This window comes from Cloeon dipterum, chromosome 1, assembly GCF_949628265.1.
Source record: "Cloeon dipterum chromosome 1, ieCloDipt1.1, whole genome shotgun sequence".
Classification (NCBI taxonomy): Eukaryota; Metazoa; Arthropoda; class Insecta; order Ephemeroptera; family Baetidae; genus Cloeon; species Cloeon dipterum.
Window position 1 is genome coordinate 13,289,206 of NC_088786.1, and position 27,879 is coordinate 13,317,084.

The window sequence follows — 27,879 nt, forward strand, 5'->3', positions numbered from 1 at the left end:
TCGTCTTCTGATGGGATTAATAATTTTCACTGAAATATTCTCGACTAGTCAGCAGCAGTCTGTTGGAGTCATGAATAATTTATAATCAACACACAAAATTCCGGCAGCGAGTTTTAGGAGCCGAATATGCGGTGGTTGATTATGAAAAACGTTCATGCCATATTACATGACTTGAAACGAGGAGTGTTTGAAGTGATCGACAAAAATTCTTGGATATCAAGTCTATATACATAGAAGTACAAAGAAATCCAGTGCAACCGTCCATTTTGCAAAATTACCAACGTTTTTTTAATTTTGTTACTTCTAAAATATTATTTTTCTTATTTTTACTAAGCCTTTTGATGCGGGCTGTTCTCTTTGGAAACAACTTCCAGCAGCTTGCGCCTTGGGCCTCGCAGGCGTGTGAGTGAGCGTGGAAAGAAGTAGGAAGCGCAAGGTATTCCCTACTTACCCTGCGGCTGAAACATCTAAATAAAACGCACCTTGCTGACGTTACCGGCCTCTGCCGGCTGCTGCCGACCGCCACGGATCAGAGAAAAATCCAGCCGGCGCACACGGCACAAACCCTGCTCCTCCCTTTGCGTTATTTATCCACACCAACATGGTATGGATGACTTTTAGCTCGCCAGACGACTTTTTTGTCGGTGAGAACACACAACTGACTTCTCTCTCTTGCTTGCTGGCTGACCAGAATTGTTGCCGCTGCTGCCGATCGGCCGGCACCAGAGGACAGGATGGCATTCCCTTCGCATGTGTGTATATATAAAAGTGTGTACTCGGTGTATCTCCGGCCAGACCTGTATTTTTATCACATACAAGCGCGGCGTGTCTATTATTTGTTAATTATTGCTCGAAAGACTGGATCGCGTGTTTTGCCGCATTTTTTAATTGAGACGTATCAAATGCTGTGGAAAATTGTGAATGAAAATACGGAAATGGAAAGAGGGGAATCTTTATGAATCAACCTGAGTGAGGGGCTTTGGTACTGATTTTTGTACGTATTTGTCAACGTCCCTATCTATTCACAAGTGGCCAACCACAGAGTTTTGATGGAATCGTGCTTTAAGCAGCGAGAATGTTTACTGGTAGATTATAGAGACTGCATGCCAGGAGACGGAATATCAAAGGCTCAAACCGTGTTTTTCATTACTCCTATGGGTTCTTTTACATAACATATGAAAATATTTGGTTACATTTAATCTAGCAAACCATGAATTTTGAAGAAAAATACGCGAGTTCAATATCTTCAAGATGATTTTATTTTGATGAAAATATCTGCGTTCAGGTCTATTTATGAGTTGTTGTACGGGCAGCAAAAAACACTTTACCAATTATTGTAAAATAAAACGAATGGCCCGAGTGTTTTAAACTCAACAAAGCAGAGATGGCAGGCAGAGATTTGGAAATCCATTTGCTTCAATTTTACGAGCGCGATTCATCTGGCATTTTACGAGTTGGCCCAAATGTTATCGGTTAATGAGTAAAAAGCAGCTTACGGTGCAATTTCATTTTATGGGAAGCCACTACAAATCATGGACCTTTCTTTTCCATTGAGCGCCGGCGAAATTGTCAGGCCGAAAAATCGCCGCGGGCGTCGTGGCAATTATTATTGAAAGCCATGCACATATCTGATAAACAGCGTTATATAAGTTATAAGGAAGAGAGGAATAAACACAAATAAATTCGAGCTGCTGCACTTGCATACGGCGGTCCATAACTCAGCTCAATTACATCGCTGCATGCTTCAGGGAAAGAGAATGACTCTCCCGCACGACTCATCTGCGCGGCATAATTATTATTAATATTGCCGCTTTGAAAAGACCGACTCTCGCTCGCGATAATCTAATTGAATACCTGTGTGTCTTGACAAAGGTTGAAGGGGTTGTGTAAGATAGATTTGTAATTAGTTTTCAGGCCTATTAATTGATCGATTACAAAGACACCTCTCATCAAAAAGAAATCCCGGGATGCTGAATTTTTATTTTATTTTATAATTTTAGGTAAATGTAGTAGAACGGTCTGTGCTTCCACATTAATAATAAAAAACATAAGATTTATTCAAAACGATTGCAAAAGTTCAATTATCTTCTTAACGCAGTAGAGGCAACTATTTTTCACGTCCCCTTCGCATTTGCACTGTGCGTAAAACCCAATCGCAGCTGAAGTCAGCCAGTCAGGGGGCATTTGTGTATCATATTTTTCAGGGAGGCGCACGGACACTGCGCGAGATGATGAGGCATTCTTTCTTTCTTCTCCAGCCTGCTTGCTTGTTCAGCAAACTTGAGCTCCGCAGGTAGCAGGTGCTTTTCAAGAGAAGAAAACCAACCGGGCGGGGCTGCTAACATATCTCGTGTGTTTCTTTTTCATTGTTGCTGCCTGCCCGATTATTTTATATAATATACACTCGCAAACGCATGCACGAATAAAACAATTTTGCTGCTTCTCGCGCCAGTTAACTGATCCACCGTGTGTTAAGTAAGAGAATTATTGTACCCAGTGTTTTGACGAAAAAAGAGTGCAGCGTGTTTGTTCTCAAATATTTGTGCTGGCCGCCCGTCTGTGATGTGCAAAGGCACGCAGCGGTCGCTGGCAGAGGGAGAAATTCCGAGTGGAATGAAATTAAATGAATGCCATTACTGCACACTGTCCGCGCCTGCGATATTTGAATGCGATTGCGACACCGAGTGAATATTCCCGGCATTTTATCAGATTTGAACACCGAATTCCCAGTAGAACGAATCAAAAGATTTTTGGCTGGCTGGTTGCATTTCAAGTCGAGAAGAATTTAAATAAAAAATACTGGCTTAAATGTCGTGCGTGACGGTGAAATTGTTGGCTTCTGTGATATAGATGTTTAACACTTGCTAAGGTCAGTCACTCACCCTTCAACTTTACTGCGGGTTCATGGACAAGTTTTTTTGTCTTCATAGTCAATTTTATCGGTTTTTTGACCTCGTTTTATTGGCCTGTTGCTTTATTCGTGATTGGAAAGGGTTGCCTCTCGTGATGCAGAAGCTCTATGTTACAACAATGAGAAGAGCTCCCTCTGCGGTGTCAATAACCTGATAAGAAAGAGGGATGCAAACACATCGTTTTTTAGCACCAAGGTGAATTGACAATTTTATTGATGTAGCCTAATATATAGATGACTGGGGGCACAGAATATATAAAAGGATGGCTCAACTCAACGAAGAGAATGGAGGGTTAAAATTGGCGTTAACGGCTTGTTCCGCTCATTAGGTTTGATATTTTATCCTTCAACATTATGTGCGTCTTAAGAATGAAAAGATACCGTTCAAATGCTGACAATTTATTTTGAAAACCTCTGCACAGCTCTCCCTGAGGGCTATGACCTCACCAGGTCCCAACCTAGGGCCTGAGTGGCCGCAGAGGAGCTTGGGCCCAATGTGGCCATCTTTTCGCCCCCCCCCCCCCTGCACCGAGGTCGTTAATTGGATTGTCGGACATTTGCCATCAAAAGGTTCAATTCGAGCGTTTCGAGTCACTTATAACTATCCAACTTTTGCCATCTCTGAAATTGGGATGTCAGTATTAGATCCCCCCAACTGCTCAAATACGTATCTCCCACTGCTTTGACCCCCCTGAGAATGTCTTAACAATGCGAGCCAGCGGACAATTACAGATAATATATTTCATTGACATTTGAATGGGTGGACGCATGTGCTTCTTTTCAAACAATGTGATTAACTAAATGCCTATCCATTAGCCTTGGGGGTGGCAAGCAAGCGCAGTGTCAAATAATAGAACTACTATAACTTTATTATTATGGCCCTTAAACGAAATCCTTGTGCCTATACACACAACAATGACTTAAATTGCATCATAACGCTTACTTTAATTAATTTAACTTTTTCAATTTTTCAATTTTCGATGTAAAAGGAGTACTAGTGTAATGTTGCCAAGAACTTATTAATATTTCCAAGAGAGATCAGGGTCTGTTACCCTCTAAAGGGGGTCTACTTTGTTAGTGACAAAAGAAGAGGATATTAGCCATCCCCTCCCTAAATCGTTTGGAAGCAAAAGGGAAGCTTAATTTTTTTGGAGAAACAGACACAGCTTGGCCTCCAAGCACAACACAACACATTTCCAATGCTGGCCATGGAAAATAATTGCAACGAAGTTGAGGACAGAGAAGCGTCTCCATATCGCCTATTTTATAGCTCTAAGGTACAGTCACAAATTTTTGGCGTTATAGTTTTTTATAGTAATAACCTCTGTTTCATTGTTTATGTTTGTTGAATGAATGAAATCTTTATTAAACACCAAAGGTGTACAACAGACATAGACATAATAAGTAAATCAAATTTCACAACATACTCGTTTTTGCTTTGGCGCCTTGAGACAATGTCAATTCGTTCTTATTAAATTCATGGAAATGGTAGAAGTTGATTGGTTTACCACAGAATTTGCACTCACAGTCCTCACTCGCGTCGGAGAATAGCTCATTTTTTACAGATTAAATATATTTAATCACGAGAGTGAAGCCCGTAACAAGCGTAAGTGTTTATCATTTATGTTTATTCCTTTACATATTCTATATTTGGCTAGCATTTAGGCCATCAGTGTTCCCAAAATTACCAGCTTACTCATTCCATTATTTTTAATTTCAAATGTGTATATTTTTTGCGAAATGGGTGGCTGTAGAAGTAGTTGTATAGTTCAACGAATGTCGGAAAATGCTGGCAATTCTTTTTACCCTTTTTTATTATTAAAGCTAATACAACATTAAACGCTCTATAAACGCACTACCGCAGACGCCTTGTTGAGAGGTGGAAGCTGTGCCGCGGGACAGTCCTTCCATGCGGGTGTCAAGTCATTCTAGTGCACGAGCTGAGATCTCAATGATTGATTGCTGTCACCACGCAAATTTATATCTTACTCTATAGAACGGGATCAAAAACCAAGAGAGTTAACAGCATTATGCTGTTGCAATTCGGCCAAAAATCAGTTTTCTCATTTAATCTTTCTTTCTGTCTGTAAACGCGATAGTTTTGCACGTTGTAAGCGAGTTGTTGACCCACTAAAACAACAGAAAGCGGTTTTTCTCAATTCAATTTCGCCCAGTGTGATTTGTCCCTGGCCGCCAGGCAGGCAATAAAGCGGCAGCGACCGTCACAATTCGCCCGTGTTCCTGCATTATATGCACGCAGAGGTACACATTTGCTCGTGAGTCATCGAACTCTGCACATTGGCGCCGTTTGCGGCTTTTCATTTCGCCAAATATTTATATTTGTTTGCCCGCCCGCGGGGGAAGAAACTCCTTTACGTGCCTAATTTAATCATTGCCTTTTGTGCAATTTCGAACGTGATTGTTGCGGCGAAATCGAAATTTGCTCGCCCGTTTCGAAACTTCCCCGACCTGGATTCCCGCGAGAAAATCCATTATAACGTAAACCAACATAGATAACGTTTTCCTGCTAGATAAATCGAAGCAAAAACGCTGCTTTGCGCATCCTTTTCCTCACCACGATCAAGTGTGTGTGTGTGTGTGTGTGTGTGTGTGTGATTCATCTCTTCTTGCTGGCTAGTTTTTTATGTTCATTCCCCTCCGCCTCAAGGTAAATTGCTGGCGGCCAAGAGTGCACCTTGCTTGCTTGTTGAGATGCAGTTTGTTTGTGCTGTCGACGCCGATATAAATAAAATGACACTTGCTCTCCTCTCTTTCACTAATGAACCAGCACATCTGATTCTCATTGTCGTACCTGCAATATCAATCTATCAGACGGAGAGTAATTAGACGCGTATAATTAACCACCCGTGATTTGAGGCCATTAAAATCCATCACGCACGTCAAGCATCATCTGCCGGCGACCGATTTCGTAGCAATTTATCGCATTAATTGGCTTTTGATTAAATTTTGCCGAGCGATCGCTAAAATTTGATCCAGAAGCTTATTATTTTGACAGGCTTTGCTGCAGTACGTTTATTTTGAGCATTCACGTGAGCAGCACAGTTAAACAAATTATAACAATCATTACATTTTCAACCTATTTTGTGTCCGAGGTTAATGGTGTAATAATTATTGCTTCCTTTCAAATTTCCATTTTTACTTGATTTTCTTCATCAATAAAAAATGGAAGGTTAATTGGAAACAAACTATTTTTTAATTTTATTTATCTTTTGGTCACACGTGTTTTCACAGAACATCATGATTTTGTAAACAAGATTTTTCTTTTAAAAATAACCTAGTTTATTAACATTTATTTTTTCTACATTTTGATTGCTAAATTCATCTTGATGGCTTCCACAAAATCCAAACCACTTCGGCTGATGTGTCGGTGTGAGCGGATGAGAGCTTTCGTATTTATAATATGATGAGAATGACACGCCCAACGTGAGTGAAATATCAGTCGGCGATCGAAATAAGCCCGTTTGTGTGTGCGCGCGTATGTATTAATCAAATCCGTTCGTTTGTATGTTTATGTGTGCGTGCAATATAGCAATATAGAAGTGTACGTGTATGTACGATATTATGAAAATTTATGTGGAAACTGACACTCAAGAGAAAGAGGTGCACCGTTCCGTATTTTTCACCAGCTGTGTCTCCTGGGAGTTTGAGTACACACGGTGATATTCCAGCATGTCTATATAGTACGCGTATATGTACGCGCGTCAGTAATGACTGTGGGACGGCTCTGTCATCTCGCTGAAATAGCACCGTCTGTCAAAATGCTAATATTTCGTGGGGGAATGTGCTCCCGGAACTGAACATATATTATACGGCTGATTAAAACATACTTGCGGGCAGAAGCGATCCTAAGCTTATATTCTTAAATTTGATCAAAATTAGACATTGCGAATTGAAAAATAAATAAAAATTACTCGAGCTGATAAATATGCAATAAATTGAACAGTTTTCCTCTTCCCCGAATCGTATTAAAGTGAACTTTCTTAGATCAAATTGCACATTTCCTGCTGCAGCTGCTGTGGATGAAAATTTCCAGTTAGCAGGCCGCGCGCGCAATCAAAGAATAACGATATCTCCCGCATGTTCGCCGCTGAATAATTGGACGTAAAGATACGAATCTGTCCCTCCGATTCGCAATTTATCTTTCTTTTCCCGGTTGGGCGCAATTAAAGCTCAACAAGTTAGCTCAATGACACAAACGGCGCCGAGCGTTCAATTTTTCAATAATACCACAATATAAACACACACTGCTCAAAGCCCCAGATACACAAATGCAATCTCTCAACTTTTCTGCCTTCTAATGCAAGCGTGTGTGTGTGTGTGCTGAATGTACAACTCAATAATAATTACTTTTTCGATGCGTGAAAGTTGTGCTATCTCAAGACGTTTGATTGTCATCCGCGTGTTCAGTCGCATGTCAGATAAATAATTATCCTCGCTCCTTCTCTCATTATGCACACTCGCTGAGCGTATCAATAAGATGTCATTGTTATATTGTTATTCGCAGCAGCGCCCATAATAAATAAAGCGGACAAACGCATTTAATTCCGCACTTAATATTGTTATGTGCTCCACAGTGCGCGTGATTTATATTTTTCGTCAGATTGAAACTCGCTTTCACCTTAAGATTCAAAGTTATTTTATTGCCTTTATGGCTTTATTGCGGGATTTTAACCCCTTTTGGAGACTAAAAGGGGTACCTCGCAATAAAAAATTTTTTACCCTGAACTCGGCTTCTCTGATGGAGCAGTTAATTTTTATTGCCTTCGCAACAATCAAAGAGGGCATCAAACGTCGGAAGATACATCTCTTCTTAAAAGGCGACCAGGTAACGTGAATAGGAAATGGGAAATTCAGATGAAGGGTGAAAATTAGGGTATGTACTGTGAAGGCATAATAGCAAAAAAAATATATATATCGGGACGACATTGTCGAATTTACCATCATTCGGCCCTTTTTACCTGAATTTCCGTTCTTGAGTCGGTTTCGCCTGAGCCAAGAGAGAATCACGAAAGTTGCGGTGGGCAGGCGTGCTGAGTTTGCTGCCGAGTTTCGAAAATAATGATGCACCTTGCCCGTCCAGCCAGCATCGGATGAGGATGATGACGGCTTATTAGGCACCAGTTAGGATAGGCAGGATTAGTAGTTGCGGCCGTGTGCTGCTTGGGAAATCGCCTTAAATGCACACATTAGCATCTCGGCGCCGACCGCGAGTACTCTCCTCCGATAGAGATGTGTATATGTGTGTGCAGCGTCAGCAGCAGGAAAGGGATGGAGCAGTCCACCTGCGCTGCACGCCGGTGATTATTTCATTTCAGCCGAGGCCACGTGAAAATTGCCGCTTAACACACACACACACACACTAAAGCACTCAGCTGCAATTACCACTAAAGAGGAGCATTTTGTTTCAGCATTTTAGCAGGAAAATCCACCAACACATCTGTGGCATATTTTGAATTTGTTGATTTTGCCAAAATCCAAATTTTTAACCACAGAAAATATTATATTCCTAAACGTGGTGCTTTGTCCAAATTATGTATGTACTAAATTATCTACAAATTTTGCATACTGATAATCCTTTTTCCTGAGCAATTAATATTCATGGTAAATTTGATCAATTAGTTCTAAACAGTTTGTGAAGCAGAGGCAGATCATATTGAGGAATAGGATTTGCTGGTGGAGATAAAATTGGAAATAAAAGTGTCGAGATCCGCGAGCTACTACAGCTTAAAGCCATTAGCATGAGTTGGAACTCAATCCGCTTTTTCGCCGCTGCTATAGCTGCTGCAAATGGATAAGATCGCTATCTGGTCATGTCGCAGAGTGACTCGGGGCCAACATTTGTTGTTTAAAATTGGAATTCGCAGCCTTAATTAATGTACGCGCCTATACACATATAAAGAAGCAATTGACAAGCTGCTGTTAATGAGTAATTTAGAAGAAGTCTCCTGCTACCGCCTGTGCTCGGCCAGACGGACGGACAGTCCTGTGAGAAATGTAAAATATGTTGCATTATCTCTTCATCGCGGCTGCCGAGCGTGAGATGCATTCACGCGGCGCGAGATAGAATTATTATTGGCTCCTCTGGCGGCTGATTTACTCCCCGGCTTGGCTGACTTACTCACTCTGCTCCTTTTTGCAACCAAAGCCCCGTGCTAATTGGTACCTTTTAGCAGACCAACAGTCAAGCGAGACTTACCGGTTTGCATTCTGTGCCGTGCAGTGCGAACTTTGTTTGATTCATGGATTGAGAACTTGGCAATCGAAAATGCTAATAATTTGTTGTTATATTAATTCAAAATTTACATTTTAAACAATTTACTACTTTTATTTTCGAGAATTATTAATTCTCTCTTCCGAGAACACCTGTGTATAGCAAATGTTTGGAAAACACAGGAAAACATGGTGTAAAAAGCAAAATATTCATTCCGATTTTTATAGCACACCTACAATGACAAATAAGAACTTCCTCATTGTAAAGATCTGCATGTTTTCACAAAACACTCCTTCCATGATTATCATTTTCTTATAAAGACAAATTTTTTCATCTAGATGTTTCTGCCAACGGTGAATGCCAATTTTTAATGAAGATAATTTATATTAATCTGTATCATTATTATTTGCTCATTTGTAAAAATAGTAGTAATACGTTATTCCAAGCCAAAAAAGTGTTTTCCAACTCAATTAACTTTGTAAGTAATTTAGTAAATTTCACGTTGTACACCGATGGTGTCTACTAAATATTATAATCTAATTTTAAAGAAAATCTATTCTTGTTTAAACCTGGCTGATTATGGTCAGTAATAAAGTTAAAACTGCAAAAATACGGCAAGTTAAAATACCATTAATTTTAATTGGTTTATATCTCAGCAATTGCGACTGCTGCAAATTGTTCCCCCAATCCGGTCTGCAAAAGTGCAATTCCAGAACCGCATTCTTACATCTGCGTGGACAAACATTTTTATCTGCGGCACAAAAAAGTGTAAAAGAGACGACATGGGAGGCCAACGCACATTATTCACGGCCTGAAAAGAGACTTTCCTTGTAGATGCAAATTCCCGCGTGCACATATATAAATAAATCTCATTTTCTTTTACCACTTGTCGGACAAGAAAAAATTTGCTCTCTCGCAGGGGAAAAATTACATTAGAATCGTGTTTTCGCCGAGGCGAGAGAGCGATTTTCTGCATAAATGACCTAAATTACAGCGGCGAGCGCGACCGGCTGAAAATTTATGCACTCGATGAATATTAATACAATTATTATACCATACGTAACTGCTCATATATAGGAACGCGCGCAGGGATTAATCTGCATCGAGTAACGAGTCCTTCCTCCAGAGAGAAATATGTTTCGTATGTGATGTCGTGTTAAATATCACCATTATAATCAAATATATTATATGCTCGCAAGCAAAAGCGCTCGCAATTATCTGCCCCGAGATTTATAATTCAAACATGCACTCTATCGCTCTATGTAATTAGCAAATTGCTCGTCGGCGTTTTCATTTGCATCGAATTTGCATCTGCAAATATTCTCGCCGAGACTAATTGAGCCAGCGTTAGACGATTTATAGGCTTGGGAAAGAAAAAATTGCACCTGTTGTTGAACTCTGCAGTTACATGGGTGTTTGCAAAATAGACGCAGATGAAAATCGCTCCAATCGAGTTTCTAGCTTTGTCACATTAGTATTTAAAAATCCGGCTCAGTCTGGGAGAGCCTGCTCGGCTTTAAGCTCACTTCGCAAAGTGGTCAGATTTTTATCCGCGACAATTATTCCTAGCACCTCGCATCCAAACTGCACCAAGTGATCTTCAATACGATCATATTCAATTTTCAAGTCCTGCATTTTAGATTTTTAAACACTATTTCCAACACGAATGAAAACGGTTGAAAAATTAACCTCTTTAAAACAGTTGATACTTTTAAATTTATTTATAGAATGCCGTTATTGGAAGGAAGTAAATTGGATCTCGCGATGCAGAACTTCTAGAAATGTTGCAGCCCCTAACCTTGTGATGTCTTTTCATTGACTCTGATACGCGAAGCACGATTTGCTTCGTTTCAACGCCAATTTTTCCAACAAACGATCTTATTTTCCAACGCTCACATCATTATGACTGCAGCAAAACAATTTCTATCTTGTGATTGTAACATGATGATAGCTGAGATTGCGCTTATAAACCGAACTGATTTTTCAATATTTAATGCAAAAGCCAAAGCAGATTAAATCTGTTGAAATACAAATACAATCAGGCAGACGCACTTGTGTGTACGCGAGAGAATATGCAAATCGCGTCGTAATAACTCGCCCTGCTCTCAAAGTATAGGATTTCATTTCATTGCTGATGCATGATTAACAATGCAGCCAAGTCATTTTTCAAAATCCCGGCGTTTCATGCTGTGCCGCATGCATATGTGTGTTTTCTCCTCGCTTGTTATTTCGCTGCATACACACATGTCAAGTGTCAGTCTCGCTGATTCCGCTGGAACAAATGCACTAACACAGACCGAATTATACACGTAGAGAGGGAAATAATATAAAATCGCAACGGCGCGGCTGCTCTAATCCGTTTTCCCTCTGACAATCAGGTCGCCTCTGTAAAAGCACACCTCCAGATGGAAGTGCAATGCATATAGAAATATGTATTATCGCATCTGATTTCAAGGAACTTGAAATTCACTGTGCGAGAGAGAAACAATGAGCTGCCGATCGGTAGCGAAATGTGCTTGTCTTGTGACACCCGCAGATGTATATATATGAAAAGGCCGCTTTTAATGCAAATAACGTCGAGATTTATTGTTGTTATCGGCGCCCACGAATCGCGATATGTTCATGGCATGCACCTGTTGGCTAAACAAACAAACAAACGTGGTGATATACATATATACGTTTATTATTGCGAAAAGGAAGAGAACTGCATTTTCCGAGAAAAATGTTGTTTGGTGAATATTTATTGGATTTGATAAATCGGGACGAAGAGCGAGCGAAAGAGAAAGAAAAAGGCTGATTGCGACGCGAGATTTTCGCTGCGAATGCTGTTTCTTCTGCAGCATCAGCAACGGCGGCGCGAAAAGATATCGAGAGTGTCGTCGGCCTCGCTTTTAGCTCTCGAGAGGATCACTTTAGTGTGCTTCCATTTCCGCCAGCTGGTGTCTGATGCACTCCCATGGTCTTTCACGAGCTGCAACATTAATTCTCAGTTTTAAATTGTAAATTTATCATTCAATTCAAAAGTATAAAACACAATTGATGACGTCAGAGATTAATCTAGAAATCAATTTCTTGTGAAAGATAAACGCCCGTACCGAGAATCTTGTATTAAAACCATTTTTCCGCGAGTAAATGTAATCTCATAAATGAAAATTCACACTTACTAATAGCGGCAATTGAACCAAAATGAAATTGCTCGCTGGCACAAATTGCTTGTTAATTCGCACACACGGAATGCAGTTGGCAGGCAGCAGCAGTTTAATTTCTCCTTGGCAGCTGCTGCTGCTTACGTTTTTATTATTGCAAGCACAGCTACTTTTTAAACATGCATGAGATTAGCATTATTGTGATTATTGTAATTACGCAGCCGCAAATCGCGTGCTGGTGCGCGGATAATAAAATGGCAAGCGCAGCGAGAGTCTAGACTAGCAAAATTAATCTCTCTCGCAGCCCACTCGGCGCGAAGAATGCGTGCCGAGCGAGGAAAAATGGAAATGTTGGTGACGACGCACAAACCGCCTTATATCCTAGGCGCCCATTGTTGGCCGCGTGTTCATGGAAATACTACACACACAGAGCAAGTGGCCAGGTAGGCAGGCTTGCAATGCTGCTGCATCATTATCCCGCGGCCGGGGAGAGCCGGCCGCAGTGGGCGCACACACCATGCAAATCACAACTAAGCACTTACCGCACTCAACATAATTTATGCCTTCTTGCCTGCCGCAGCGCACACGTGGAATCAGCTCCGCACAAAAAGACACATGCATCCGACCGACAGATTTGAATTTTCCTTCTTATTGTGTGTAAATTTTCGCGAACGGGGCTGGGGGACAGATGTTCGCGAGTGACTCTCACTCTCCTGCGACAATTGCACTTAGGAAGGATTAGAAAAGGGTCCGTGAAATGGCAAGAAAATAGTGGGCAAAAAAATGAGCACCCATGGCCACTTATAATTGAGCAAAATTGAAGCACGAGTACCTATAATTTTTTCAATAACATCTCTGATAAATCCTTTTTGTCTTCATTCGTATACTTTTCAATGATAATATTCCACTTTTAATCATGAACAACATACAAAACAAATCAATATTAAAAAATAAAATGCCCAGAAAATTAAACTGAAACACACAATCCTAAGCTCAGCAACGCGATTAATTAAAAATCTACAATAATATATTTATTTTATATATATATATAAAGTTAGAAGGGATCGGATCGACTGCAGATCAAAAGTCACCTCAAGCGAATTTTCAAACACACACGTGTGCCATAATTCAGATGTGTGCAGCTCGAAAGCTTATCCTAGAAGTGCATCGTGATGAAAAAATAACGCAAAGTGAGTCAAATTAATTAGAATGGATTTACTCAACACACCTTGTAAGTGTTGTGACAAGGCTGGGATTAGAATAATAACAATATTTAACCGCTAATTGCCTCGACTGCTGTTCTCTCGCGTTATTTCACTCACTAGTGCACCAATAAAATATATAAAATTTTCTCACTCTCGTGAGCGAGCGAGTGAGCCGCAGTTAGCTCCCCTTTCCTATAAACACGCTCTCTAATAATGAAAAATGTTGACAAGCGAATCTCGGCGAATTGTGTCCTTAGGCGGTGCACTCGCGGGTCGCTCGCCTTCTTTTATATCTATTTATTTATGTATGTGCAGCAGCTCGCAGAAACGGTAGAGTAATTATTGATGGATTTGCAAATGGCGAAGAGAAGGCCTGTGTGTTGTGCGCAAGAAAAATCTAAGAGGCAGCGATCTTTGCGCCACCCACCTTGATCCCTTCTATTAGCGAATTATTTATTGTTATTTGTTGGTGAAAAAAGACAGCCGTCGTGTGTAAAAGGAATTAGATCATCCGCAGCGAAGAGAATAACACTTCGAGATAGATATTTATTACGCCTTCGCCTCATTTATTGCGCAGGCTGACCGAGTGATTGCTTTCCACTTCTTTGCACACTAATCCCGCCGCGCGACGTGTGCATACTTCAATTATCATTTGCCGCGTTTATCGTAAAATCCTGCCGCTCGTCGGCTCGAATGATTATTATGCTACATATTCGCTTGTTTATCGGGGTATTCTTCTCTCTCTCCCTTTTTTTCACCGCTGAATTTATCCCGTTCTCTGTGCGCGAGCGGCAATTATTACGTTGTAAAAGTAATTTTGAATTAATTTACGACGCAAAAATCACACACTCGGATAAAATATGCACGTCTTATTTATGTGCATATTTAATGATTTCACAGAGTATATCAATCAGCCGGACGGTACACATATATTGTAATTTGTCTCGCTCGTTCCTGGCCGTTTCAATTTTCCTCTGCGCTGATCCGCGGCGAGAGTCGTAAAATTCGAAATTAATTCACTGCAAAGACAACTAACGCGTCACCACTCGACGCCTCACGTCACTCTGAACCTAATTATCCACGTGGTCGATTGCATGAAAAACGAGTTTATTGCTTTTTCATCGGTTCGTGGCGAGAAAAATGAGCTGGAAGATCAAAGCGCGCTAAAGAATGCGCGGTTTTTAATTATCTACCGCACAATGCCTTTTGTTCTTTTGATCACGGACGGCGTTTATAGGCTTTTGTTCAAATTTCATTGCCCTGAATTTTGGTAAACCTTTATTTTGTGGCAGTGATTATCAAAAATTACATCTATGAAATAGAAACTGGAACTCTTGTAATTAAATGTATAAACGAAACTGATAATTCCAGTAATAAATGCTTTGAAAATATCTTCCGATATAAAATTTGAAATAAATGCTAAGTAGCGCAATTAGGATTTTTTATATCAGAGATGATGCAGATCAGTCTGCAAACTACAAACTAATGAAAATTACGCAAAAATCATTTCTTTGAATTGTTAATATAATCTGCTCAATTATTAAATTAAAATTATTTGATAAAATACCTATAAAAACAAATAAATTAATGCTTTAATGCGTTAAAAGGTTAAATACCAATTTGATTTCAATCCTAGCTTCCTGTCAGATTTTTCGCGAATGATAGTTAGTGAAAAACACCCTTTCACCCCTCTTACACACACAATTTGCGCGCAAAAGATTGTTAGGCGATAACCTTTCGTGCAGGACGACCGCGGGGGGAAATTCGCGCGCAAGGAAAAGTTAGCGCACACAAAATATGTGCCCCTGAGCGAGCGGAGAGTACATGGGGTCCTCCACTATGTATGTACAGTTGCAGCTCTCTATATACTTTGGCATGAGCGGCAGCGCCAGTCTTTTTCAAAAGCACAAGCAAGAGGCGCGGTGTGTTTGGTCGGATTTTGCTTCAGGGAACTCGGGGATCGGCCACTTACTAGCGCTCGCCTCTCCCCACTTCTATATTTAATATTATACTCCTACTCTACACTACAAATCCTGCTTATTGTAAAAATCCCTGTTCATTCAGTAGTTAAACGACCGCACCACGATCACAGACGCATCTCTCGCCGGCTCGCTAGCTCGCTGTCCGAATCAGCTGTTCGCTCGCGGGACTTTTTTCGGTCAGTGCAGTGCAAACCGCGAATTCTGTGCTCCTTCCTCTTGCGTGTGAGCAGTGCGGTGCGACCGATGCCGCCGCTGTCCCGAGTTGCCATCACTACCGCCGCCGACCGCGCGACATGTGTCCGTGAACTCGCTTATTGAGAATTTCAATACGTACCAATCTCGTGGCAATTATTTCTCCAGCAATCAAGTGTGTGGCTAACTTTCCGCAAATCTGGCGCTGTGCTACACTATGTCAACTGCCATGGAGGTGAGAGGGTGCTTATTTCCGTAAAATTTCATTTATAATCCAGCATTTAGAAATATTACAATATTTAAAACTATATTTATTTAGCAAATTTTATGGCCTCTTAACGTGTTATTTATTTTCCTTTTTGTAACAAAACACAAGAGTGAACAAAATATGCTTTTCTCAGCTCATGCAATTTATCAGTAAACATTTCAAAATTTACTATTCTATGTCTAGGCAAGTTCTGAAAGTAATCACTTGATTCACTCCCACGAAAAGCTCGAAAACAACATCAAGTGTAGAAAGCTAGTAAACAAACACTCCGGCAGTTAGTTGCTGGTGACATGAACGCTTGAAGCAGCCTGCGTCGATGGTGTTATTTATTCACGTTTGTTGCAAAGTGCGGCTACTTGCTTGGGTCGGCCAGCTAGCTACACTCTGGCTCAATGAGTCACACAATCTCGTCATTACAATCCAATAAATATAAAGTGACCAGTCAATTACATTCACGCCGAGAATGTTAATTCTCTCGCACCGGCGATTATATTACTTAAAAGGAATTTCTCCCTGCGCGCTGCGATTAAAAGCGCATTAAAGCCGCGCTGGAATTTTTAATTTCGCCGTGCGAGAGATGCGATAATTTTATGCTAATTGGCGTTATATGGGCCTAAGTATAAGTGGGATTATTCCGGTCGCCAGAGGCCACTTGATCGGGTGGGCAACGCCCCTCGTTTTCTGCTGTTGACCCCGGCCCCGAGATTACGGCGCATCAGTTTGCTCGGCTTTTGCCCAATTTCGGACTCGGGGAATGAGGAAAAAGAACATTTAATGGTTGCAGCAAGCACAATTTAAAATGACATTTACTGCATAGAAGATAGTTTTCGTCATAGCAGGCTATAAAATGTCAATGAAATTAAGAGACTCTTTATTGGTGTAATCACACAGGCAAAGAATTGTTTTCCTCGAAAAGCCGCAAGAATCTAAAAATGTAGTTTAGAGCTGTATATTAGCCTGGACATTGGATTTTACAGCACAAGATAAAATAAACTGAAGCTCTCGAGCATTGTCTCTTTGCGTTGATTTGCATTTCTGATTGTTAGCGAATTTAAAATCAGGGGTAGTGAAACAATGACTCGGTTAATTTGTCACAATCAGAGTGCAGAGACCCTCCCATGTTCTCGCAATTTCTGGAGGCGAATTATTCAGAAAATATGATTAACACGTCGCAAAACAATGAGCCATAACGTCGTTTTCCACTTGTACCATTGTGCGCCGAACCGAACTTCTCTCTTTTCTAATTAAAATATGCACGTGCGCATTAAAAGATGACGAGCGTGTGTGGTCTATTTAGAATGCCAAATGAAAATATCAACGGCGCGGCCATTTAAGGATTCGCCGGGAAAATTAATTTTAGAGCGTAGTTAGTGAGCGGGCACTCGCCATGAAAATATTCCAGCTCCTATTGTGCTCGTCGCACATAATGGCGAATTAATTTCGCGAGCGGATTCCTTCGGCTTTTGTGTGTGTTTCTCGTCATAATAAGGCTTTATGATTTCGACCATTCGAGCAAGTGAAAAATGGAAGGCAGTGCGTCGTAAAAGCCACGGCCGAAATTCCATGCCTTCGGAATGAAAGTAGTCTTTATATGGTTTATTCAAAACAGGATTTTATGAAGAGTTGTCTCCCGCGAAATTGCACCGCAGCGAGAAATTCCTAGAAGATAGAGCTGTCTTTCCTGCTCCTGCGCTAAAATTTTAGAGAAAACATTTAACGAAATGCCTTAGTTGGCAAAAAATGCATGTAATTTTAATTGAATTGCACGAAAGTCACCGCTCAGTTTCTGCTCAAAACCTTATTCTTTTTTTCCTGGTGGTGGAGCAAAATTATGCTAGGTAAAAGTGCAAACTGTCAGATGAATGTGAAATTTCTTCATCAATCTTCTACTAAAACGCAGACGTTTGGCCCAAGATAAATTTCTCATTCTGCTTTTAATGAAAATTTAAGAGCGACCTCAACGCATCCCTAACGTCGCGTGTATTTTTTGTGTTTCAGGAGCGCGTGACAGGCCACTCTGGCGGCCTGGGCTCCATCGCTTCAATCGGCACCGCTAGCGCGACGCCGCCTTTCACGACGACTCCGCGGATGACCACGTCGACAGCGGACTTCCAGCCGCCTTACTTCCCGCCGCCGTTCGCGCCGCAGCAGCAGCTTGAGTTCCACACCGGACACCTCAACCCCGACCCGTACTCTCAGCTCAACTCGCTGCACCAGTCGCACTATCAGACACACCAGCTCGGGCAGCGCACCCACGATGTCCTCCGCAGATCTGATGCAGAATCACTTCACGTGGTGAGTACAAATTTCAAATTCACAATTTTAAATTAGCTGACGAACAGCCTCCTTGAAAATTAATGATTCAATGAATTACAAAATCATAGAACTTTACTAAATCCGGCTGGTATGCAGGGTATTTTCTTGAAAGCACTTCCAATTTTAAATAATAAAACTGCTACAGTTCAAATTCAATACTGTCATTAAATATTTCATTCTTTTACCGTCGTGTTTTTATTTTTATTTTTAAATAATTAGTGATCAATGTCTATGTTTGCCTTAAGTTAAGAACACTGTCAGTTTTAGCTAGTCACTTAAATTGCTAATCTACCGCTTCTGTTATCTCCGCACTGGTTGGAGCCTAAACAAATTAATCTAGAAAAAAGAACAACACTTCTCAGTGGTTTTCGTGCTAATCGAAATATCGCAAGCTTGTTAAAATTCACAATCGCACGGCAGTTTGGAGTAATTAATTGCGGAGGCAGGAAATAATTTCGCCTCAACAGAAGAGAAATCGAACAGGACGAGATGATTATATTTTCCGCCTTGTTTTCGAATGAATAAATCTGCAGTGGTACGATTGGCAACAGCCAAGGTCTTTTGTGATGGAAAATATAATCATTTTCTGCTGCTTCTCTTTTAATTATTTTACAGCGCCGGTTGCATACACGAGCAGGGTCTCAATTTAATGAGGCGCAGCACGAAAATGACCCACCCAGCTGCATTTCAATTGCGATTCCAAGTGCAGATCGTTTAATTACATTGACTCGGCCGCGATAACAGCGAGCGCTTCCATACTTTGATGTAAATTTGATTGCCAATTGAGTAAGATGGATAGGCAGATCTCGCCGAGTGATACAGCTGTATCTATGCTCGCGTATCTACGCAATCACGGTGCTTGGTGATTAACCGGTGTTTGCAGCGCGTATGACAAGAAACGAATCTATCCATCCATCTATATCTGTGGTAGAAATCTGCTCGCGATAACAATCTCTTTGTCCGCGGGTACACACACGCCGTATTGAAATTAATTTCCGTCAAAGTGTGTGGTAAATTCAATCAAAGCAGCGCGACTTTCCCTTCGAGAAGCGGACTGGTTGCTTCCTTTAACCTGAAATTGCTTTAATTTTCTGTTCACTCGACGACGGCGAAATATTGTTCATCAAATTTCTAATGTTGGAAACCACTGCCGCGAAGTAATTGTTACTGCTTGTAGGTTTAATGGACGAAGTAAATTCTTGCTGACGACATGGAAATGCGCTAATTGAATTCCTTTAAAAATGGCTTATCCTTTTTTGCCCTTGATATCAAACTGGCTCTTGTAAGAGGCCGCTACTCAAAGACAGATTTTTTCACACTCTTCTACACGACAACTTTAAATTGGCGGGCCAAAAGTGTGAACAGTGGCGAGCGTATGCAAATTGCGAGGACATAATTTCAGAATAATCGCCTATTTGCATAATATCATTCAATTACACGGGCCAACGCTTTCCACTGGGTGGCATCTCGCTTACTTAAGACTTTTTGCCTCGGACGCGAACCAGTTCTTCTCCTGCATTATTATTATTTTCATATAAGTATTGAAGTGTGCAAAAACGCCTCGTCTGCCTGCTATCAAGCGCGCACCTGTCGAGATTTTCGTCTTGAGCCTAGTGATGTCACCGTGCAGGAGAAAATTCTTCGGCGCTGTCAGAGCGATGGTTTTTCGCCCAGCGAGCGGTACACACGCGTAATTATTAATGGAGCAGTTTCTTTTTGTACTTGGCAGCGGTGATCCCCTATCGCGATTTGGCCCAATAACACGCGAGCTTGGTCGGTGCATCGCAGGTGGGTGAAAGAGACTAGTAGATCCTCTTTCGCCGTTCAAGCCATTATTCATTTCGAATGTGTGTGTGCCAGTTGTTGTTCATTAAGAGTGCAAATCTCAGGCGTGTTCTTTCTTTTCCCCGGGAGAGATGTGAGTGAGATGCATTTACTTGCAATCAGAGCCAGATTTTATCACTAAGGGGGATTTCCCTCTGTCATATAGCAGCATACATAGTGACAAGGAAATTGGCAGCTTCAGATAGCAGCTTCTGTGCCGTGACTCTAGATTCGAGATAAAATTGATAGTAATGAAATCATTAGACTCAATGGAGAAATTTTCGTTGCTTGAAAGTATTTCGAATATGAAAGATTTAAGTGGGCAGATTCTGTTGCTGCTTAAGTTGAAAATTTACAGATAAAGTATATCATATAGGCAAATGTTATTTAGAGCAAGCTTTTGCTAAAAGTGGGAATGATCCAGTGGTCCGTTGACCTTACAAGTCACAACAAATGCCTGCTGAAATTTTCCATCAAGAAAAAGATCTTTTTAACTGCAGAAATTGTTTTTATTTGTGGGTTTTTAAATTTTAAAGAAGCAAAATAAACCACAGTTCATACAGAATTATCCCATCCTTAATCTAGATTAAATAATTGAGTAAGCTTAATTATGAGAGAAGATGTGGACAAAATATGGCACTGCTAAATCTCACTTGATTTATTTTTGCTCCAGTCAGTTGAGCTTGATTTAAAAATGTTTGTGGACTTTTGAGGTATCTTCAAACGTGAAAACCGGTTGCATTTTGCAGAGGATTCGCCCTGACAGCACCTGGGTCGTTCCGAAAATATATTGATGCTCGTGGGCGAGACAAAAGAATGTTACGCGACACATATCGCAAAAAGCCGATATGTTAATACGCGCGACTGGCTCAGCCGAAGGCAAGGCCGCGCCGAATTTGAATAATTTTTCTCTCGCAGCAGGTGACAGTAAATGATTTGAGAGTTGCGACCCACTGCGGTGGAGATGCGAGATCACGAATTTTCCCACGCACCTTTCTCCGCGTTCAGCAGCACCCAGCCTCCGTTATAAAACAAAAATGGTCTCGAGTGTGAGTGTAAACTGTGCGATGGGCGACAGAGAAAAATGCCCGTTTAGCACTCTTATGGCGGCTATGCTAATTGACCTGCTGGCTGAGAATTTTCACACGAGCAGCAGGTGCAATTAATTCCAAACTTTTTACATGCACGCCGGATCAGATTCACCGTGTCGCGCAAAACACGTTCTCGGCGCCGCTAATTTTATGGAAATTCGCGGCCGAGAAAGGAAATTAAATTATAAACGGTTCGATATTGTGTGTGCGCATGAAATTCAATTGAATTGGCGGAGAAATTGATTTAAATTACAAAATGTGTCCGCGCCTTTATTTCCTTCTCTCGCCGTCTCTTCCACGCGTGTGCACCGTGTGCACACTGCTCGTCAACATGTTGGTATTGTAATGCGTGCGCGCAATTATTCATCCAGCAGACAGCGTGAGCGAGCCGGCCAATCTAGATAATTTGCAAAACGTCGCTTACACGCACGGCAATTAAGATGGACACTATCGAAACCGAGATGCAAATGTAAATGCAAATAAGCTGCAATAAACATGCGACGCCGGGGCGATGGTGGCTCCGCGATTGCTGCCGAACAGAACCACGCCCGCCCAACAATTCCACACGCCAACAACTCGCTCATGCAGTCTTCGTTTTCTAATTTAATATATATAATATCTATTTATTCTTCAAGGAAAGACACAAATGCATAGTCCTAACACGAGAGAATAGATTTTTTGGACAAGTAAACTGATCGTTGTTCCTTTTTAGTAAATTAAAATTAAATGGACAGTAGATTCTGACCATCTTTTAAACGCTGGAACAGTGTTTACCTTTTTAAAAATTAGTTGATTTACCTTGTCAAACCCAACCCCGATTTCATGAGCTCTTTATGGGAACAGCCTTCTTAGAAATTTTCAAGTTTTTCCGTCGATGATATCAAATTTATTGCTCTCTACCAAAACGAGCTTGGACAGATTTGTTGGGAAGGAATGGCTCCTGCAGTCTTTAAATCTGTCTGTAATTGCAACAAATCTCTGGTTGTTTCGGAATAATGCGAGAACAAAGAACCAAAAAACGCCATTTACGGTCGAAAAAAGGCATTCCTGAATAATTAGCCTCGATTCCATAATTACACTCGGCGAGCGGCGGATTAACTAACTTGGCGCGTTTCCACTCAAGATTTTAATTAAACGGGCTGCTCTCGCCATGCCGCCGCTGTTGGGATGCAGTTATTAATCTCCATTTTACCAAACAAGATAATTGTTGTTTGCACTTGCACACGTACCGGTCGGTTAATTGAATCAGCGCGTCATTTCTTAATCCGCACACACTCACGCCGGGGGAAAAAAGCGGCGCAACTTCTTGTTAATTGACGCCGGCACTCGATCGAATTAACCAACTTCTATACTCTTTTATATTCAGCGCCAAGGTCAACGAACGCGAGTGTCGTTGATTTTTAACACAGCAGCCTGGACACGGGAATGCGAGAGATCGTCCCTGCGAGATAAATCCGCACTAAATAATGCATAATGATAAATTCCAGCCGATCAGATTGCATTTAATTTTTTTTTTTTTTTTTTTGCTCTTTTTATCCCTGTCCGAGGACCGGAGGACCGGGAAGGGCGCGCACTGCACTAGCACGAATGCTGAAACCTGGGTCCCAATAACACCGCGAACGGATAACATGGGCGCACCAGGCCGCACAGGGACCCAGCTCACTCAAGGGCCACTTGCCTCCGCACCGAGGACTGCATTGAAACGCTAGACATTTGTCCCGTGAAGCCAAATCACGCATGCTGGAAAGGTGCAAACCAGCAAGTAGCGAGTCGGCGCCGGTGCGCCTCCCAGCCCGTTGAGCAATTTGAGCAATTCGAGTCACTAAACTAACCACTTTTTGCCATTTCTGACATTGGGTAGCCAGTATTAGATCTCCGAACTGCTCAAATACCTCTCATTGCTTTGACACTCCTGAGAGTGCCTTAACAATGCGAGCCAACGGGCTGGTTTCGTTTGATGCGCGAGCGCGCGAGAGAGAAAGAAGAAGCTGCTTCTGCATTATCCTCAGGAGTCGAAATATTTTATCAATATAATATTGCTGCCTTTGTTTGCTGCTGGCTCAGCGCGGCAGACGACATTTCTGCTGATGCGAACCTGATAAATGCAAAATAAATAAATAAATAAATATATAAACAAGCGAGGGCATTTGAACAACCGGAGGATGATAAATGAGCGCGAAGACAATGCCGTGTTCGGAATTGCGCAAATACACATAAATTGTCAGCGAGCCATGGAACTCTTTCAATGTTTCTATGAACAATGATAATACAACTATGTGCTACTGAGAGAATATTGTCAGTTCCTCGTTTATATAAGGCAACTCGTTATCTGATATCAGAGTGACAACTGAGTTGGAATTTTTAAATTTAGGTACATGGCAGAATTTCTTTGTTCGGGAAGAGTCATTTGACAGAAAATATTTTAAAGAATGAGAAACATTTTTAGAATTAAAAAATATGTGTGTTTTGCCTTGCACCCTCAGAAGGAAATGCACCAAATTGAACAGATTGAGACGTCCCACTTATTTTGTTCCTTTAACAGTTTATTAAATCAAACAAATTGGTTCTTATCCATTTAAAATTTGCAAATATTTATAAATATGCCTTTTAAAACGTTGAAAACTGAATAGAAATTTCGTCAACTGGAGCATGTCTCTGCTCCCAAAGTCTTGAAGAAGGCTAGCCGCTCGTCTGCATGCATAATGGGCAAAAAAGGTCAGGCGGCGATGCGACTTGTTGCCGTCATGTCTCTCATTAAAAATGTTATGACTGTATCTCACCCATCTTGGGCTGCTCTCTCGGCTGCCAACGTGCACAAAGGCAGAAACGCATCTCTCTCTCTCTCTCTCTCTCTCTCTCTCTCTCTCTCTCTCTCTCTCTCTCTCTCTCTCCTGTGCGCGGCCGGCACTCCGCTACACATTCGTATATATATGAAAAGCCGATGAAAAGTGCAGATACTCGAGTCGGCCTGCTGCAACCGAGCTGCGCGCTCGCTCGAAATTAGAGATCCGGGTTCATTATTAATTGAAACATCAATCAATCGGCGGCATCGCAGCCCATTTATTTGACGCGCTAACGCATGCATGCTTAAGTATACGCGTGTGTGTAGTGAAACATCAAAACGCAATTTGTCGCGCACTGAAAGGGCCCTGCCACACGGTTTTCGACCTCGATCCGATTGATTTCACCGTATGTGTACAGTGAATCACCCTCTGCAACTCTTTCCAGCCTCGCTGCTGATTAGCCTGCAGTCGATAAATTATGGATGGCACGTACAGACGCGTTTATTTATACGAAAAGTAGCCGCTATGTGTGCCTTCCTACGCCAATCTGATGCGAAAGGTTCGCTCGTTTTCTCTTCAGAAAGAAACAACTTTAATCTGTTGCTTGTTGCAACATTTCCTCCTTAACTTGTGTGCTATCCGAGATTTATTCTCGTCCCCTATGACTTTTATATCTAGCAAGGGGATCCCTAGTCGGCACGGCTTTAATTTACCTCTCAGGTGTGCAGTTTTATCGCTATCTCAATTCACGAAACCGAACCCATATTTTACACTGTCCCTTGACTTTTCTGGCGCATATATTGCTCTTGTAGGCCAATCGATCTGCTTTCCAAAATAGCCACCGCTTCCCTTTTCCGTAAAAGGGATGATGTTGAGCAGTTCATGAATAATAATTCACAAATAAATCTCACAGCTGGTCGAGCCGCGTCAGCAATTGGAGCCTATTTGATGGATAAACGTGAAGACGTCTTGTCTTGACTAGGGCCGGTGTATCGCCGGCTGATCAAAAGTGCTGCTGCGGCTGCCTCGTCGCGCCGGATCGAGCAAATTGCAATCTCGATGGGCCGATCTGTGCATTTCAGAAGTCCGGCGTGTCCAACCGGCCTTTGTTCTTGCGGGAAATTGAAAATCCGTCCGAGTGGCGTCCCTAATTGGCCGCAATTCGGCGTGAAAGGTGCGAGAAAATAAAGCATGTGTGCCGTTACGTATACACACTCTTCATTACTGCTTGCTTTATCTGCTTTTGGTACACGCGCGCCACGCAGCCCATTGTCTCGTTACCTGCCACAGGAATGTAACAATAATTGCCGATCACAACAATGAGAGAGGGAAAGAAAAGTGACGGATCGCCGTGCAGATGAGCTGATAGCCGTAGTGATGAACCACACCCTGCAGATGGCCGGACAGCAGCAGATAAGCAACTCGTACACCGTAAAAATCGAGGAGAGCAAATTGCATTTAACGTCCTTTTTAGAGAAGCTCTGTGCTATTTTATTTATCTACATACTGCTCATGACTTTTTCTTATGGCTTAGGATACTATCAGTACAAATATTGTTTTTTTCTGATGGAAGTTAAGATATTATTATTGAGAGTAGATTTTGCTTAAAATGGATGAATGAAACACTGTGGCATTATGAAATTTGAGCCCTCCCCGTCTTAAGCTATTACTGACAAAAACAAGTCATCAGTCTGAATGGTTGCCGTGTGCTACACCAAACTTTTCAACAAACCCTGTTGAAATTTCGTCTCGTTTTTTGCTCGAAAAATGCGGCTCTCGTGCCGCCACCAGGCGAGCAATAAAGGGTTGTTGGCGGATAAATGTTAACAATCCGGCGCAGGGTTGCGAGCCAGCCTCGTTCGCTTGCTCGCTCGCTCGCTTGATATTCCTTCTTACAGCAACAGACTGCATTCCAAGGAGAGAACTCTCTCCATCCATATAAGACGCAGAACTTTTTGGAGTAACTGGCAAACTTTACATGGCTGATGATGATCTTAGAGCGGCGAGGAGCATTCCAGCCGTCTGATGAGATGAGCGAGCGAGGCACAGAGGGAGGATGGATGGCTGGCTGGGGTGGTGAGCTGAAAGGGGATCAAGATTTTCAATCGAAAATATGAAATGTGTATTTGAGAGCCAGCCAGCTTTGCGCTGTGCATTCCCCCTGCGAAACTACGTCGCGTTGCCCTTATCGTCGGATGACAACGGGACATTCCGCGCATTCAAGATGATGAGACACGTTTTACGCACTACCTACATACACCAGCACCCTCCGCTATTGAAATATGCTCCACTTTCAGCACGCACGCTGTGCCAGTTGCATACTTTTCGATAACCAGGCGCTATCCACCGCATTTGGTTGACACAACTAGCTCCCTACTGCATTTAACATTTGAAGTTTTCAATATGCTCGTCTAGAAGCTCGCTGAATAGCTGTTTCTATTAGTTAACGCTTCTAATTGATGCTAATTAATTGTCCGATTCCACTTGGCAATAATAATGCTCACCTGGTCATCAAGCGTTTGAATTATGAACAAACAGCACTTGAAAGAAGCCAATGGACAATTTTTCAAGCGAGAGTTGATTAACTCGGACGCGGTGGCAGTTAGCTTGCACGGACAGCAATTTGGCCTCAAATGAGATGCATAAATTCACCTCACGGAGTGCGGCCGCGGCCGTGACCCCGGCACGGTCGCTTGCTCGCTGCTCATCCATCCGTCTTCTCTTCTAAAAGTGCAGTTTGCACTCTCGGCATGGGACGTGTCGCTCGAGTGTGTCACCTGCACGCAGCATCTTCACTATGTGACGAGATGCACACCATTTATTTTTAACTCACAGCGAAGAGAGAGAAAGAGAGACAGAGATGTGCACGTAAAGCCGGCCTGACATTATCTCTGCGAGTGCACACACGCAGCTTTATTGCACGTTCGCTGAGAGCCGCAATCAAATCGCAATAATAATCGCACCGAGCATGTGACTGCATGCGTGTGCGTTTTGCCCGCTCAAGGATGAGCACTTGACAAGGAATTAACTCGGCCTGTCATTTTTAATTAATACGTCGCTAGCTTCGGATGGATGTGCACTCTCGGTTTGCGTGCAGCAAGGATTTCCGCACCAGAGTGCGTCATCACTTGCGATTATAATTGTTTGTACTTCAACAGAAACTTCATATTTATCCATCCGATTGCCTGAATTTGATTCCTATCCAGCTGTATTGAGTAATCGCTTGACACAAATATAAATATCGTTCACTGCAAAACTAATCAAAATGAAATTATTGAAAAGAAACTATATAATTTATAATCTCGAGGCCATCAAGAAGTTCAACAGCTAAAATAAATGTTACATACTTTACGTTTCATGCAGTTCATAAGTCAAAATACAAAAGTTGAAGGAAACTGCACCTTTCACACCTGGACCTGTTAAGCGAGCGTGTTGTGGAAGGGTGTTTTCTCGAGATGGCTTCACCCAGCGCGTAAATCATGTTATAAAGGCAGTCGGAACGAACAGGCAGCCAGCACCAATCTCCCGGAATGGCTTTCGTGCTGTTGTGTGCCCACATTATGCGGGCAAAGGCTGCTTTTTTGCTGCTCTCTCGCTCTCATTTTATCTAAAGAGGCGAAAATCGAGAGGCTGCCTGGCAGGATGGCAACCTTATTTGATAGTGTCACTTGATACCGTGCATAAAAGAGGATCTAACCTAATGATATTCGTCGCGTACACGCCCATGATTGACATAAAATGTTTACATCTCGGCGGCGAGAGGGCAATATAAAAACGCTCCACGTGTTTTCTTCTTTTAACTTTATTTCCCATCGCGCTGCGCGGCAGTATCATCCTCCAAATAAACTTGTTTCACTTCTTCGGCAGGATTAAATTTTAACCGGTGTGTGTGCCATAAAAATGCCACTCGCCCGGCGGAGAATATCTCA

At 41.9% G+C, this 27,879-nt stretch overlaps 1 protein-coding gene and 1 long non-coding RNA gene across 7 annotated transcripts in view; one reads left to right on the forward strand and one right to left on the reverse strand.

Moving 5' to 3' along the window:
• Positions 1-27,879, forward strand: part of TfAP-2 (transcription factor AP-2) — a 164,489-nt gene that overhangs the window by 103,839 nt on the left and 32,771 nt on the right. For 5 of the 6 annotated variants that reach the window (XM_065476003.1, XM_065476005.1, XM_065476004.1 and 2 more), the window contains one exon: positions 17,935-18,231. In XM_065476003.1, coding sequence (XP_065332075.1) covers positions 17,935-18,231 — 297 coding nt within the window. Of the gene's footprint in view, positions 1-15,549; positions 15,904-17,934; positions 18,232-27,879 lie in introns of those variants that run through there. The other variant, XM_065476006.1, reaches the window with a different exon arrangement.
• LOC135934340 (uncharacterized) lies at positions 11,703-26,773 on the reverse strand. The gene is made up of 2 exons (XR_010574107.1): positions 26,603-26,773; positions 11,703-12,114 (listed from the first exon to the last, which is right to left on the reverse strand). It is a non-coding gene; the product is annotated as an uncharacterized LOC135934340 (long non-coding RNA).